Genomic DNA, 16089 nt, shown 5'->3' with positions numbered 1-16089 from the left:
TTTTAAAAAAAGATTCTGTAAAGGGGAACCTGATGGATGACAACCGTCCCGTCCACAGCTGCTCCCAAGGATGACCAGAGGTGAGTGGGCCGGGCCTCATGCTGCATCGTGGAGGGACGCCACGACCAGACAACAGCTATGACATTCAAAACAGGTTCTGACTGGATCGTACACAGGAGGCTGTGCAAATCCCAGACAACCGGGACTCGCAACACCAGCTGGGTGGTTGGCATTTAGGATGATACCTCAGTCTCTCAGGTGTGAGCACGGATTGAGGTACTTGAAAAAGAACCCTTAATTTGTAGAGGAACACTGAGATAACTGTGGAAGAAATCGTACCAAAAGAGCAAACCAATTAAATCCAGGGAAACTAAAGTCAGGGAGCTTCTTGGAGGTAAAGAAGACGGGTTTGTCTCACATATTTTGGGCTTGTTGCTAGGAGAGGCTATTCCCTGGGGAGCGACATCATGCTTGGGAAGGTGAATAGTTGGCAAAAGAGAGAAAGACCCTCAACCAGATGGACTGACACTGTGACTGCAGAAATGGGCTCATGTGCTTCAGAGACAATGAGGATGGCGCAGGACGGGACTCTGTGGTTCTCAGGGCTGCGGTGAGTCACGTTTGACTTCACAGCACCACCACCAAGACGCCACCAGAGCTCCCTCGGGAAAATGAGGTGCAATATTTGACCCTGTCTTGTAAAGTCACATTGAAAAAAATCTGCTCTCAAGGGTCTCTTCAAAGGCCTAGTGCAAGGACCTTAGTTTGAAGACTACAATATGCCTGATCCAAGCCATGGTATTTTCAATCTCTCTTGTTATGCTTTGGAAAGTTGGACGATGCATAGGGGAGACTGGAGAAGAATTGATGCCCCTGAAATGAGCTGTTGGCAAAGAATCTTGAATGGGCAACCAAGAAGACCCAACTGCTTCTTGGCAGCAGTGCAGTCGGGCCAGTGAAACTCGGTCTCATGTACTTCGGGTGTGTTGTCAGAAGGAATCAGCCTTGGAAAAAGACGTCCTGTTTGGAAAGGATGGAAGACTCCAACAGGATAGACTGATAGTGTGATTTAATGGTGCGCTTGGGCGTGGCAGAGATGGGGAGGGGGCCTCAGCATAGGGCAAGGTTCAGATCTGCTGTTCAGGGCGGTGAGGAGTCAGGGCAGCACCTAACAGCGGCCTATGGTCGCTGCTGGAATTGGCTTTTCACAACAGCGTGGTCGCTATTATTATTGTTTTAATGTGGTTCTTCTAATACTGTAATTATAGAAAATTGCTATTTGTGGTGGTTGTTATGATTATTAGAATAATATATTTTTGTTTCAGTCTTGTTACCTTATCCACATCCAAAGCTGCCTTTAGACGCTGAAAGTTTATAAGCATTTTCCCCTTGAGTCTTTTTTGAAAAGGAGCACTGGTGGTCTAGTAAGTAGAGAGTTGTGCTGCCAACCCAAAGGCGAGTGGTTCGAATCTGCAGGCTGCTCCTACAGATAACGTTGAGTAATCTCAGGTGTGGTTGAAAACCTGCCAGCGGCTCAGCTGAGTCAGTTCTGACCAAGTCAATGAGAATTCCTTGCAGGCAGTGTTTGTGGAAAGAATTGTTGATGAGGTAGTGATTTCCCCCACCCCCCTTTTCCAGAATTCCATTTTCACCTTATTTCTGACAGTGGGAGGCAGGCATGTTTGGTTTGCTTCACAGCTGCACAGGGACATTGTAATGTGTAGCGGTCTGAGGCCCGCAGGCACTCCCGGGCTCTCAGTCCCTGGACAGTGGGTTTGGGCGGGGAGGGCTGTCTGCACCCACAACAGGATGGTGTTGATACAACAAGGGCTGTGGGTGCTGAGGGGTGGGGCGGGGCTCCAGGAGCAGCGGGAAGCTCTTCAGAATCCACCTCCCAGCAGGTCCCTCCTAGGCCCTGGGCCAACAGCCTGCCTCTCAGCGACAGGCCACTGGACTGAGGGACAAAGCCAGTGGCCCCTCTGGTGGTCACAGATCCTGACCCAGGACCTGCCTGGACCTGCCTGGACCAGCTGGGTAAGAAGGATCTTTCTGTCTGCCTTGGGTGTGCATGAAGCTCAAAATTGTCTTGTGTTTCTTGTAGAGGAAACACTGAGGAATCAGGGCGGGGATGAAATTCTGATTCATCTCCATATCAATGGGATAGTCACAGGAGCGTGGGGAGGAAGGGGTGCTGTTTGTGATGTGAGTTGTAGCCCACTGGGAATGTTACAGCTGAGATGGTGGGGAAGGGACAGCTGGACACAGCCTCTGCCTCCTGGGTACCTGTCTAGTCATCTTGGCCACTGACTAATAGATGCTGAGACCACAGAGACAAAACCCAGCCAGCGTGCACTGGTCAAGCCGGTCCCACTCTTGACGGCCCACGGTGCCAGCCTAGACCTGAGCTCACAGCTTTTCTCCCCTGGAACTTTTCTCTTGCCCCCTCCACTATTCTCCAGACGAGGGCCAACAGCCTTGAGGCCGGCAGTGGGGAGCACACCCAGGGCTGGGGGACAGAAACTCCACCTCTTGCCATAGGGTTGGCTCTGGCTTGCTGTGGGGAGTTCACAGGACACAGCTGAGCTGCCCTGTCAAGTTTCTAGGCGGTAGTTTCTAGAAGCAGAAGGCCACGGCTTTTTCTCTCAGAGCAGCTGGTGGGTTCAAACCTGGTAACTTTTCATTTGCGGTTCAACACTTTCCCGTTATGCCCCTAGGACTCTGAAACAGATAGAAGGAGGCTTAATTTTGCAGTAAGAAGAAGGGACTGAATTGACAGGGTGGGAGAACCTGGCCAGGAATAGGTCACTGGAGGAAGAAGATCCCAGAGACTGGAAGGGCGATGTGGATGTGGAGAGAGGGAGCAGGAGACTGAGGGTCCAAGTGGAACTGGGGGGTCGGGGGTGCAGGGACAAAGGCCTTGGGATGGGAAAGCTGGAATTACTAGAACTAGAAGAATGAGCAGAGGTTTATGTGCTCCTCCTCGTAGATTAAACCAAGGATTAGGATTCCAGGAAGAAATGGAGATTGGAGGATTTAAACCTGTGTGGGGCAGGACATTCCAAACAACACAAAAACCTGGGTGTTCCCACCCTGTGGGTCTAGTTTCTCCAGAAGCCTGGATGTTGGGAAACCTGTTTGATTTGGAGGCAATTGGGAGGTCTACCAGGGTCTTTGATGACTGGCGTGTGTGTCCTCCCTCCCCTCCCTTGTCTGATAGTATTTGATTTAGCCAAAATCCTTGATTTAGAACAAATCCTTCACTTTCCTTCAGCCACCACAGGTTCCCCTCAGCTCTGGTGGGTTGGGGTGGGGGGTGACTGGATGAATGGATGGAATTCCTGAAGGCATTCGCTGTGAGGACTCTGACCTCGGCCTGGGGCCCCCACCTCGCCCTGCACTGTAGACTCTGGTTGATGACTGGACGGAGGGGGTGGGTGGCCAGTGCTTCGTCATCTGTGAAGGCCCAGGTTCTTCTCTGCCTCGTGGTTGAACTCTGGACCCTCCTGTGTTGGCACTGTGGGCTGTTTTGTGCTATGTGGTGCGTGACCGCCTCTGAGAATGTGTGTCTTCATGGTTCTGTCAGGAGTCTCGGTGGGTGCTGGTGGGACCGTGGCTGACAGGTAGAGTGTGGGGGGCTCTGGCTCACAGGGGTGGTGCTTCCCTAGATGAAAATATCCTTCCACCTGGCTCCCATGGACAGGCCCACTCCACGGCGGCTGTGGCATGCAGCCTCTGCTGAATCCCAGCTGGATGGGCCGTCTGTGGGGTGCAGACGGTTTATGTACGCAGCTGTTAACAAAGGTTGGGGCTTCCAGCTTACCTATCTAGGGGTGCCACAGAAGAAAGGCCTGGCGATCTTCTGAGAAATCAGCCCTTGGGAGCCGTCTGGAGCCCAGTTCTCCTCTGACACATGCAGGGTCACCTTGAGTTGGAGTCTGATGACAGTGGGTTTGGTTGTACTGAGGAGAACTCACACTTGTCATTGATATGGATTGCATGATAACAGCCAACTCTGTGCATCTGTTTTCCTAGATAAACTGGTGCTGGGAGTTTTTGGGTAAGAGCATGAGAAATACAGAATTGGAAAGATATTGACAAAGACCAAACGAAACACAAACTAAATGCCCAAGTAGGTACACCCCCCACCAACAACCCTTCATTGGGTTTCAAAGCATCCATCTTTATGAAAGGAGCTTTCTCTCAAGGAGCTGCTGGTGGATTCAAACCACTGACCTTTGAGTTCGCAGCCCAACACATAAGACACTACTGCACCAGTGCACCTCTTTTTAAAAAAAAATTAGTATTATTTTTTTTCTTTACTAGTTTATTTACAAAATTTGAATAAAAATTTGAACAAATTCTTTCCATTTCCCTCACCCCCCCTCAAATTATAAAACCCAATGATTAATCCCCCCTTCCCCCTGCACATCCATACCTTTCTGCTTCCAGCCTCTCCCACCCTTCCTGGATCCTTATACTCATTCTACAATAATGGTTTTATACAATATTTATCCTTGTGGGATTGAGTTCATTCAACATAATGCTCTCCAGTCCCTCCCAAGTTAGGTAATAATTTACGAAGTTATTGCTCCTGCGTGCTGCACAGTATTCCATTGTGTGAATGTACCATAATTTCTCAATCCATTCATTTGTGGTTGGACTTTTGAGTTGTTTCCATGTTCTTGCGATGGTGAATAATGCTGCTGTGAACATTGGTGTACAAATCTCAGTTTGTGCCTCAGTTCTCATATTCTCAGGGTATACTCCAAGGAGTGGAGTAGCTGGGTCATATAGAAATTCTATGTTCAGCTTTTTGAGGAAGCACTGAAACCAGAACACCTCTTTTTGAAAAATTGCTTGTGCCTAAAAACCTGAAAATTTACTTCCAGGGGATGGAGGTATCTACTTCCTCATAAACTCCAAAGAGTCCTCCAAACGAGTCCTGTTTTTCATCTCCTGTCAACCTGAGAGATGGTAAAACCTACTGTCCTATTTTTGCTTGTATTTTGCGAAACAGAAATGATTCCTGTCAGGTTTTCGTTTGACTCAACTGAGGAAAAAGGGCGAATCTTTAGATTTCCACCCACGCATCACCTTTGTCTCTCCCCCACAGATTGGGCCGCGATGGCGTCCGTGTTCCGTAGTGAGGAGATGTGCCTGTCCCAGCTCTTCCTCCAGGTGGAGGCTGCATACTGCTGTGTGGCTGAACTCGGGGAGCTGGACCTGGTGCAGTTCAGAGACGTAGGTCCTGCCTCCTGGAGGCCGGGGCGGTGGGGTGGATGGTCAGCGCGCTTTGTGGTGAGCCAGGCCTCCAGCTCTGAGCACAAGAGCTGGGGTTCTGTGGGTCCTCCAGGCTCCGCCACCCACCAGCATGACCTGCTGTGATGGCACCACTATTTCAAATACCAGTAGGGTCACTCAGTGTGGGGAGGGCTCAGTGAAGCTTCCAGATTAAGAGGAGGAAGATAGGCATACTGATTTTCAAAAATTCCTTGTTGATCTACGTCATTGACTCCAACTCATTACAATCGTATAAACGACAGGCTGGAAAGATCCCTGGTCCTGTGTCGTAATCACAGTCTCTGCCTTCTCATTGAAGCTCTTCCCTTTTGTTGACCTTTCCCAGTATGATGTCTTTTTTCCCAAGGACGAGTCTCTTCTGACAACATGCCTAAAGTTAAGTGAGAAAAAGTCTTACCAAAATGAGCCAGTGAAAACCCCGTGGTGTTCAGCAGAACACGGTCTGGTAGTGTGGAGACCAAGTCCCTGGGTGGGAAGGAAGGACATAAGAGCAGAAACTATGGGCTCTGGGGGTTGGGGGGAGGGGAGATGGTGGTGAGACTCCAATGGGAGAGAAGGTGGTGGGACTCCAGGGGGAGAAGGTGGTAGGGCTCCAGCAGGAGAGATGGTGGCGGGACTCCAGCAGGGGAGAAGGTGGTGGGGCTCCAGGGGGAGAAGGTGGTGTGGCTCCAGGGGGAGAAGGTGGTGGGGCTCCAGGGGGAGAAGGTGGTGTGACTCCAGCAGGGGAGAAGGTGGTGGGTCTCCAGGGGGAGAAGGTGGTGGGGCTCCAGGGGGAGAAGGTGGTGCCCGATGGTCGTAGGGTCACCATGTGTCAGAGCCAACTCAGCTCTGCTAAAGAGAACAGTGCTTCCTGCTGGAATTCACTACAGAAGTGGGCAAGTCTCTGGTGACAAGTTCTCCATCCTCCAGACCACAGTCTTCCACAGAACTTCTTCCAAGTCTTGAAGCCCTAATAGAATCTGTGTGCTAGAGGCCATGTAGTTGTATTTCCCTTGTAGTATCTCCAAGGCCCTGGACACACCCCAGGCATGGGGACCCCTACTCCTGAGGACAGAGAATAGTTTGCCCTGACTGTCAGGGTGGGAACAAGGACTCTGATAGTTCACAGCTGGCTGTGTCCCTTCTGAGTCCTGGTGTGACAATCTTGACAGGTCATCTCGAGGATGCTATCACCCAGGGTACTATTTGGATGAGCTCACCAGGGATCCTGTCCAAACTTGAGACTGACCTTAGACTCTTCTTCCTCTTTAAGGTCAAGGTCAAAGTTAAGCTCCTGCATGGAACTATCAGTCTTGCTCATCTTAGAGCCCTGGTTCCTAGCACAGCACCTGACCCATGCAGGTCTTCCACAAGTGTGCTGACCTGGGGTCGGTCACCTACCATGGACATTGCATTGTCATTGACGGCCATGTCTATATTCATGGCATATTCGTAACGCTATTGGGGATCTCATGGTCTCATTTGGACAGCCAATTTCCTAACAGTGTAAGGTGACTAGACCTCTCAGCAGTGAGAGGGCCAGGGCAGCATTTGGGAGACGGGGAGCTTGAATCCCAAGGTGTGGTCTACCTCTAACCCACCTGTCTTATGCATGTAAATACTTTTCCCTAAGACAACCCCGTGGACTGCCGAAATCCATGGGCTTCCAAAAGAACTAGCAAATCTATCTTCAAAGAATAGCAACAAAAGTGTATGTCAGAAGCAAGGATGGCGAAACCTTCATCTCACATACTTTGGGCTTATTGTCAGGAAGGGCCGGCCATTCCTCTGAAAAGGGTGGAGGGCCAGGGAAAGAGAGGAAGACCCTCCAAGAGAAGGATTGACATAGTGACTGCAGCGATGGGCTTGAGCGCCTCAGAGGTTGTGAGGATGACGCAGGACGGGGTGTTGTTCAAAGGGTTGCTGTGAGCTGTAGTTAACCCCATGGCCCCTAACAACAAGATCATCCTAACAAAGTGCTCCAGCATTTCAAAAGTAACCAGTGGGAACATGCTGGCCCACCGGCCACTCTGAGGCAGGAAGATGGGCAGTCTTCTCCCATAAAGATTTACAGCTTTGGAATTCTGACTGGGGGTCTGGGAGAAGGATGGGGGTTGGCTGTGAGTGGGGACCTGATGGTGGGAGTGGCTGTGGGTGTGGATGAGGACCTGATAGGGGTGTTTGTAGGTGGGGACCTGATGGCAGGGGTGGCCATGGGTTCGGATCTAATGGAGAATGGCCATGGGTGCTGACCTGATTGAGGGGAGGCTATGGGTGAGGATGGGGACCTGATAGGGGACAGTCCTGGGTGGGAAATGCCAGACATTACTGGACTTGGCCACTGTCACTGGGCTCATCTGTGGGCTTCCTTCTCTCCAGCTGAACGCGAGCGTGAACAGCTTCCAGAGGAAGTTTGTGAATGAAGTCAGAAGGTGTGAGTCTCTGGAGAGGATCCTCCGTAAGTCGTTTTCCGGTCGGCTGTGGCTCGTGGGGGGCGAATGGCACTGGGGGGACCAGGAGAGGGCCGGCAGCAGGGTGGAGCGGGGTGCGTCCAGGTGCTATGATGTGCCCCTAGGCGCTCGGGTGGCTGTGCTGGCGAGAACTGACCCGTCCTGCTGGTTTGGCCCCATTTCTCAGACATGAGCCACTGCAGTCACCTAGGCCTGTCTGGTGGGGTGTCGTCCCTCAGGTTTTCTGGAAGATGAGATGAAAAACGAGATTCCGGTGATTCAAGGGCCTGAGAAGTACCTCCCGACCCCTCTCCCTCGGGAGATGATCAGCTTGGAGGTGAGTCTCTGGAGGCTCCGTTCCCCAGTGCTGCTGTGACTGAGCACAGTGGGGTGTGAAGGAGCAGGACATCCCCCTCAGTGTCCCCTCTGTTACCTGCTGCCCGAGGCGGCCCACAGCTTTGGGTTTGTAGCTCTCTCCTGTCCTCCGTCTTCCCTGTATGTGCGCTCACATTTCTACATGCGCGCCGTTTATAGGATGAAGAAGTGAGAAGGGTTAGCATCCATCCTGCCCTGGAATGACCAAGACGAGTGGTTCTATTAGATTCCATTATGGAGGTGAATGGAGCCCTGGCCATTCACCTAGTCAATGGAGCTGTGGCCAGTGTTCAGCTGCCAACTGGGAGGTTGGTGGTTTGAATCCACCAGCCCTCTCACGAGAGAAGATGAGGCCGTCCACTTTGATAACGATGGCAGCATCAGGAACCATAGAGAGGTCCTATCTGTCCTGTGGAGTCTCCACAAATCAGGACCCAGCACGAGCTCCACGGCCGAATGCTGGCCAAGCTCGTCCCACACGACTTACAGCCTCAGAAACCCAATGGAAGGTCAGCGATAAGTCGATTTTGACTTGATGCAACAGGTTGTTGAGTTGCAGGGGATTTGTGGAAGGTGACAACATGGGGAGGTTTAGATTACACGCGTTGATCTGCTTCGTTTAGTTCCAGCTTAGTTCCAACGTGTCCATCCTTCTAAACAACAGTACAAAACCCTGCCAGAGCCTGTGTCACCCTCCTGGTCAGGGCCGCATCTCCGCCCATGGCTGCAGCCATTGCGTCAGACTCCTGAGAGACAGTCTTCCTGCAGCCAAAGTGCTCCTTGGAGGCAAAGATAGTAAAACTTCATCTCACATACTTTGAGTATGTTACTGCTGTTGTTATGTGCCATTGAGTTGCTTGTGACTCACAGAGACCCTGTGTATAACAGCTCTGAATCCTGCTCTACCCTGAGCCGGTCTCACCGTCTCTGACACATCTACCCCCATTACCCCAGCTACTGAGTCAATCTATCTCATCTGAGGTCTTCCTCTCCTGTGCTGTCCCTCCACCCTTCCAAGCATGTGTCCATCTCCAAGGACTGGTCCCTCCTGGCAACACGATCAAGTACTTCTGATGGAGCTTCAGAATCCTTGCCTCTAAGGAGCAGTCTGGTTTCACCTTCTCCAATATAGACCTGCTTGTTCTCTTAACAGCCAATAGTATTTCTAGTACTCTTCTCCTGCACCACAACTCAAAGGCATCAACTCTTTTTCTATCATCCTTAGTCATTTTCCAGCTCTCTGATGAGTAGCAGGTAATTGTGAAGACCGTGGCCTGGATTGGCATATTATTTAAACAGGTTATACCTTGGGCAGGGACATCATGCTTGGAAAGGCGGAGGGACCACAAAGGAGAATAAGACCTTGAACCAGGTAGATGGACACGGTGACTAAGCAATGGGCTTGAGAGTGTTGGAGATTGTGCGGATGGCACAGGGTAGGACAGAGCTCAGATCTGTTATTCATAGGGTCACTACGGGTTGTACTTGACTCAACGGCACTTAACAACAACAACGACCAACCATGATGCCTTTCTTCAGGGCTGAGCCCCTCTTGACAACATACCCAGAGTACGTATGACAAAGTCGCACCATCCTTGCTTCTCAGGAACATTCTGGCTTCACTTTTCTAAGACAAATTCGTTTGTGCTTTTGGTTGTTGTTGTTGTTGTTATGTGCTGTCGAGGACAACTCATAGTGACCCGATGAACAACAGACCTGACCCGTGTCCTGCCCTGCGTCACCCTCATCATCTCTGACATTGCAGAGCCCACTGCTGCAGTCACTGTCCATCCATCTCGTTGAGGGTCTTCCTCTCTTTTGCTGACCCGCCACCTTTCCAAACGTGAGGCCTCTTTCCAAGGAACAACCTCTCCTAGGAACATATTTAAAATACAGGAGATGAAAATTCATTATTCATGCCTCCAAGGAGGACTTGGGCTGCATCTTTTCCAAGTCATATCTGTTTTGTGGGTTTTTGGTATTTTTTTGAGGTTTTTTTAGCCCATGGATACTTAGTACTCTTCTCCAGGACCACAGGCCACAGGCATCAATTCTTTTCCTGTCCTCCTTATTCATTGCCCAGCTCTCAGATGTGTAGAAGGTTATTGAGAAGACCATGACCTGAATCAGACATATCCTGGTCCTCAAACTGACATAATTTTAAATATTCTTTTAATTCTTTTATTCTTTTAAATATTCTAGAGAAGTCCTTGAGCATAGACTTGTCCAATATAGTATGTCTCCTGATTTCCTGACTTCTGGTGCCAAGGATATTGACTGTTGATCTTAGCAAGATGAAATCACTGACGGCTTCAATCTTTTCTCCATCTATCATGATGTTGACTGTTGGCCATGTGGTGAGGCCCTTTGTTTCCTTGATGTTGAGGTGCAATCTATAATGAAGGCTGCACTTAAGTGTGTATACACCTTTCCCTAAGACAACTCCATGGACTGCCAAAATCTATGGACTTCTGAAAGAACCAGCAAATCTACTTTGGAGGAACTACTTGTTTGAGGCAAAGAGAGTGAAACTGCATCTCATATACTTTGAGCTTGTTGTCTGGAGGGGCCAGTCCTCTGAAAAAAGACATTATTCTTGCAAAAGTGGAGGGTCAGGGAAAGGAAGAGACTCTGAACAAGATGGATTTACAGAGTGGCCGCAGCAACGGGCTTGAGCGCGGTGGGCACTGTGGGGCGGCGCAGGACAGGGCTGCTGTGAGTTGGAGTTAGCCTAATGGCTTCTAACAACAAGAGAAGCCCAACAAAATGCTCTGGCATTTAAAAAATGAACAGCTGAAGAAAATACGCTGACCCACCAGCTGCTTTGATGGAGACTAGCTTGGAGCACTCAATGGGCCAGTCACTGTGTCCCAGGGTCACTAAGAGCTGGAATCCACTCAATAGCACCGAGCCACAAGAGAGCTCGTCCAGTTCTCTGTGCTCCCTTCCTGTCCCCTCTCCCTCTGACAATTACCGCCTCAGCTGTGGAGTTCCTCTCTCTTTGCATCTTCATAGATTTGCCATATATTTCACTTCTGAAATAAACCCGGGGTTTGGTTTTGCCTATTTCATGTTTTTATAAATGCAGACAGGCCATTTGGTCTTCTGCATTTTGCAACTTTGTTTTTAAAGAAGCTGTATTGTTTCCAAGGAGACCTGGTGTCAGATGACCATGCCAGCAGCCAGGAAAACCTGTTTCTCTGTCCACTCAGGAGCACTGAGAACATACTGCTTCATGTTTCTGTTAAGAATTCCTCTTAACGGCGGTGATAGAGTTACCCGTTGTCCATAATGACCTCATGACAAGTATTCTCTCGTCCTTGGTCATCTTCACCGTCTGATACACTCAAGCCCAGTGTCTCTGTCGATCTCTCTCACTGAGGGAGGGCCTTCCTCTCTTTTTCAGCATGTGATAGTATCCCCTTTACACACCACACCATCCATTATGTCATTTTCTTTAAATTTTATTATTAATAATTTTAATGAAAGTTTACTGAGACCTTGGATTCCATTGATTCATTGCTGCCTTTTCTCCCTGCCCACCCCTCCCCCCAGTACACTCTTCTCTTTGAAAAGTAAAAGAAAAATTCTTACATTGTTTTACAATCTCTGCCCCTAGATCAACTCCAATATGCAGCCTTCGTTCTGGACTCCTGTCATGACAATAATACCTACTCACATATCCCTTTTAAACAGTTCTTTCCCTCATCTGTTTCAATGCAGTATACATTACTTTTCCATCTTTCTCAGTCTCTCCCCAACCCCAATGTCAGTCCCGTTTTACAACAGTGGCACTATACAATATTTGTCCTTTTGTGACTGAGATCTTTCACTCAGCATAATGTCCTCCAGTGTCACCCATTTTGAATAATATTTCATGAGTTCCTTGTTTTTCAATGCAGCATAGTATTCCATTGTGTGAATATACCACAGTTTCTCTATCCATTCGTTTGTTGATGGGCACTTAGGTTGTTTTCAACTCTTTGCAATTGTGAGCAAAGCCACGATAAACATGGGTGTGCATATATCTGCTTGGGTGGCAGTTATAATCTCTTTTGGGTATATCCCAGTAGTGGAATTGCTGGGTCAAATAGTATTTCTACTTCCAACTTTTGAGAAAGCGCCATACTGCCTTCCATAGTGGCTGCGCCATTTTACACTCCCACCAACAGTGAATAAGGCTTCCAGTTTCCCCACAACATCACCAGCATTTGTTGTTTGTAGTCTGTTATTTTCTATTGTTGTAATGTTACTGTAAGAAAACACGACTTTTATAAACTCAATATTTTTCAAGTGTATAATAATTCAGTGATATCAATTGCCCTAATCCTAATTGTTGCCTCATCTATTAATGATGGATTTTTGGATAAATTACTTCTTCTATTTCTAATGTTCCTTTTAAATTTCAGCACTATATTCTCTGACTGTGTCCAGTATTGTGTTGATTTCACTCCAGTCACTCTATTTGACATCTCTCAGATTTTGATTTAGAAACCTCTTTTTTTCACTCCTTACTCTGTATCGCATTCCCTGTTCCCAGATTCCAGTGTCTGTGTCCTGTCTGATAATTCCTGCCCCTCCTTCCCCTCCCCATCGCTGGTCACCATTCAGGAATGTTTTCCCACCAGCTGAACCCTCCTGTGTTTGCCCTGTGTGTCTGGCTTCTCTCTCTTAGCCTCAGGCCCCTCCCCCTCCCCCGGGTGCATCCGTGGAATCTGTGTTTGGCGAATTCTTGGCTATTTTTTGACATTTCTCGACACTCCTCCCTGTTTGGTGATGGGCCTGGGAGCAGCAGGGAGGGCTCCTGCCTGCAGCCCTCGGCCACAATCACTGAGCGGACGCTCCACCGTAAGCAACATCGGGAAGAAACGAACTGTTTGACTATTGGTTATTTTGGGGCTGATGAGCATGAGGACTTCATTGTACTTCCTGCCCAGTTCACCTTTTTTTCTTTCCTTTGTAGACTGTTCTGGAAAAGTTGGAAAGGGAGTTACAGGAAGCCAACCACAACCAGCAAGATTTGAAGAAAAGCTACCTACAGTTGACAGAGCTCAAACACCTCCTGAAGAAAACTCAGGACTTCTTTGAGGTCATTATCTGGGGACTGTTTCATTAAGGTCCTAGTTCCTAGAAGTGGGCCCTGCTGGCCTAGTGGAAAGGAATTGTACAGCCTGCCCGAACACAAGAGGTCTGAAGCCACTAGCCCCTCTGCAGGAGGAAGATGGGCAATTCTCCATAAACGGGCAATTTATGTTGTTCTGTGCTTTTGAGTTGCCTTTGACTCATAGAGACCCTATATACAATAGCCTTTTTTTTTAATATTATTATTATGTACAATAGCTCTTAACTCTGCCCTGTCCTGAGCCAGTCTCACTGACTCTGACATACTTAACCCTCATCGCCCCGGTTACTGTGTCAATCCATCTCATCCGGAGTCTTCCTCTCCTGCACTGTCCCTCCACCCTTCCAAGCTTCTCTAAAGATTGGTCCCTTCTGGCCATGTGCCCAAAGTATGTGATAATGGAGCTTCAGAATCCTTGTCTCCAAGGAGAAATTTGGTTTCACCCTTTCCAAAACAGAGTTGTTTGTTCTCTTGAAAGTCCAAGTTCAATACTCATCTCCAAGACCTCAATTCAAAGACATTGATTTTTGTATCTCCTTCGTCATTGTCCAGCTCTCTGATGCATAGCAAGTAATCACAAAGACCACGGCCTGGTTCAGGTACAGCTTAGTCCCTAGACTGAGATCATTAGCCTCTGAAAACCTGCAGTAGGGTCAACTGTGGGTCGGTTCTGACAACAATGAGTTTGAATTTGATCTTCTAGTAGGAGGCCTGGGTGGTGCAGTGGTAAACATGTTTGACTGCTAACCAAAAGATCAGGAGAAAGTGTGACGGTGTATGTTCCCATAAAGATTTGTGGCTTCACCACCCGATAACAGAGGGGCCTCAGAGTGACTGCGGAATCAGTTTCAGATGTTGAGATTTTTTTGGTTTTTCTGTGTGTCAAAGAATTACATTTACCCTGGCTGCCATCTAGTTGGTGTAAAATATATAACATGAGGGAAAACTTGGAAATACGGTGAGTGACCAAAATGGGACCAGAGACACCAAGTGAGTAGGGGCTGCTGGGAAAACGGAGCAAGGCCAACTGCCCCACGCCGTCTAGACATTAGGAAAAGATGCTGTGCCTGTGGGTGGGATGAGACCAAATGTAGGGGCCGGCTTGCCTCCTCTGAACCACTGTGGGAAAAGAACATTTCCCTAAAAGGAGAGAAGCCTTGGGGCCAGGGGGAGCCTTGGGCAGCTGGAGTCCCTAGTGAGTGGGGGTCTCATTGCAGACGGAGACCAACCTGGCTGATGACTTCTTCGTGGAAGACACCTCAGGCCTCCTGGAGCTCCGCCCTTCACCTGCGTCCATGTCTGGGAAGCTGGGGTGAGTGGGGTTCTCCCCCAGAGAGAACCTGAAGGGAGGCTCTCAAGTCCCACAGATGAGTCAGTGCTCAGGACGGGCGCTGGGCTTGGGGAGGCCCTCTGTCCCCTCTACCTGCTGCTGCTGGCAGTCCCGGGTGGTCCCGGCTTTTGAGAGGGGTCACACCCCTGTCCTTCTAGACTATTATCAAAGTGCCACCGGTCCAGAGTAGAAGGACCCTCACCATGCCCTAGTGACAGGGTGGATTTCTGAAAGGTGAGAGCCTGGGGGATCCAGGTTTTCAGTTGTTGTTGTCAGGTGCCGTTGGGGTAGTTCTGACCCAAAACAACCCGCGTACAGCAAACTGAAACCTTCTCAGATCCTGTGTCAGCTTCACTCAAGGCCACTGTTTCGGTCACTGTATCCAGCCGTCTCCAATCATTCCATTGAGGGTCTTCCTCTTCTTCACTGACCCTCTACTCTTCCAAGCATGATGTCCTTCTCCAGAGATGAGTGTCTCCTAGTAACGTGCCCAAGGCATGTGAGACCAAGTCTTTCCTCCTCTCTTAGGAGGAGCACTCTGGTGAGTCTCCCTCCATGCCAGGCTTTCCTGGGTTTCATTTATTAGGTATTAAATGTTACAGGCGTAGGGCATTAAATTAGAAATGGAAAGAATGAAAGCATATTAGCGAAGGAACTGTTCTGTGAATAACGTAGGGTGAACGTAGATTCAAAGTTACAGACCCATGAGATTGTCCCTTTAAAGTCAGTGGGCCAAGTTTACATTTGAGCTCGTTTCAACTACACCCACTACCTCCGAGCCTGTTCCCACTCTCGTGTGACCCTCCCTGGGCTTCCAAGGCCACAAATCTTAAGAGCAGACTGCTTCGTGTTCTTCCCGACGAGCGACTGAAGGATCCAGACCCGCAGCTGGGCCCCTTATAACTCATAAAAAAAACGATTGGCACTTCTCCATGCCCACACCCAGCAAACAGAAATGCAGTTTTTGAAACAACCACAACCAAAAACATCTCTGCTGCCAAATCAGTCTTGACCCTCCCTCCATCAGTTTCCACGGCTGTGAGGGACTCTTTATGGGGAAAGATGGCCCACTCTTCTCTTTGGAGCAGCTGATGGATTTGAACTGTTGACCTTTTGGCTAGCAGCGCAGCGTGCAACACACCAGACAGAGCTCTGTAGTTTTTAAAAAGATGCCATTTAAACAGTATCCAGAAGCAACTCTAACAAAACAAGGACAAGACCTTTAAAGAGCTAAGACTTCATCAGGAGTCTGGGAAGGCAGTTTATTTAAAGAAATGCCAACTTGATGGGTAGAAAGGATGAGGTTCGTGAGCTAATATTTCTACACTCTCCTCCATACACACAGTCATGTAAGGAACTGGGTGGAGGTCAGGATGTGCCGGACAGTCTATGGGGATTCCCACTCCTGTGTTAATTGGACAAGTGCTTAAGGACAGTTGCTGGGATTTGAAATGTTTGCCTGCCTCAGGTACCATGCTGTGATGATCTAGGAAGGTGATTGTTGTTGGTGGTGTTTGATGCCGTCGAGTCGT

The 16089-nt window shown here is 49.0% G+C and overlaps 1 protein-coding gene across 1 annotated transcript in view; it reads left to right on the top strand.

The window, feature by feature from the left end:
* The first annotated feature begins 5124 nt into the window (after positions 1-5124).
* The window catches only part of ATP6V0A4 (ATPase, H+ transporting, lysosomal V0 subunit a4), a 48232-nt gene continuing 37267 nt past the window's right edge, over positions 5125-16089 (top strand). Inside the window, exons 1-5 of the mRNA XM_006887154.1 lie at positions 5125-5241; positions 7660-7738; positions 7970-8067; positions 13069-13194; positions 14445-14539. Of these exons, the coding sequence (XP_006887216.1) occupies positions 5125-5241; positions 7660-7738; positions 7970-8067; positions 13069-13194; positions 14445-14539 (515 nt within the window). The remainder of the gene's footprint in view (positions 5242-7659; positions 7739-7969; positions 8068-13068; positions 13195-14444; positions 14540-16089) is intronic.

The sequence above is a fragment of the Elephantulus edwardii genome, unplaced genomic scaffold (genome assembly GCF_000299155.1).
Source record: "Elephantulus edwardii isolate Elephantulus edwardi_28Jun2011 unplaced genomic scaffold, EleEdw1.0 scaffold00055, whole genome shotgun sequence".
Taxonomy (NCBI): domain Eukaryota; kingdom Metazoa; phylum Chordata; class Mammalia; order Macroscelidea; family Macroscelididae; genus Elephantulus; species Elephantulus edwardii.
This window is presented reverse-complemented; position numbering and strand designations above follow the sequence as displayed.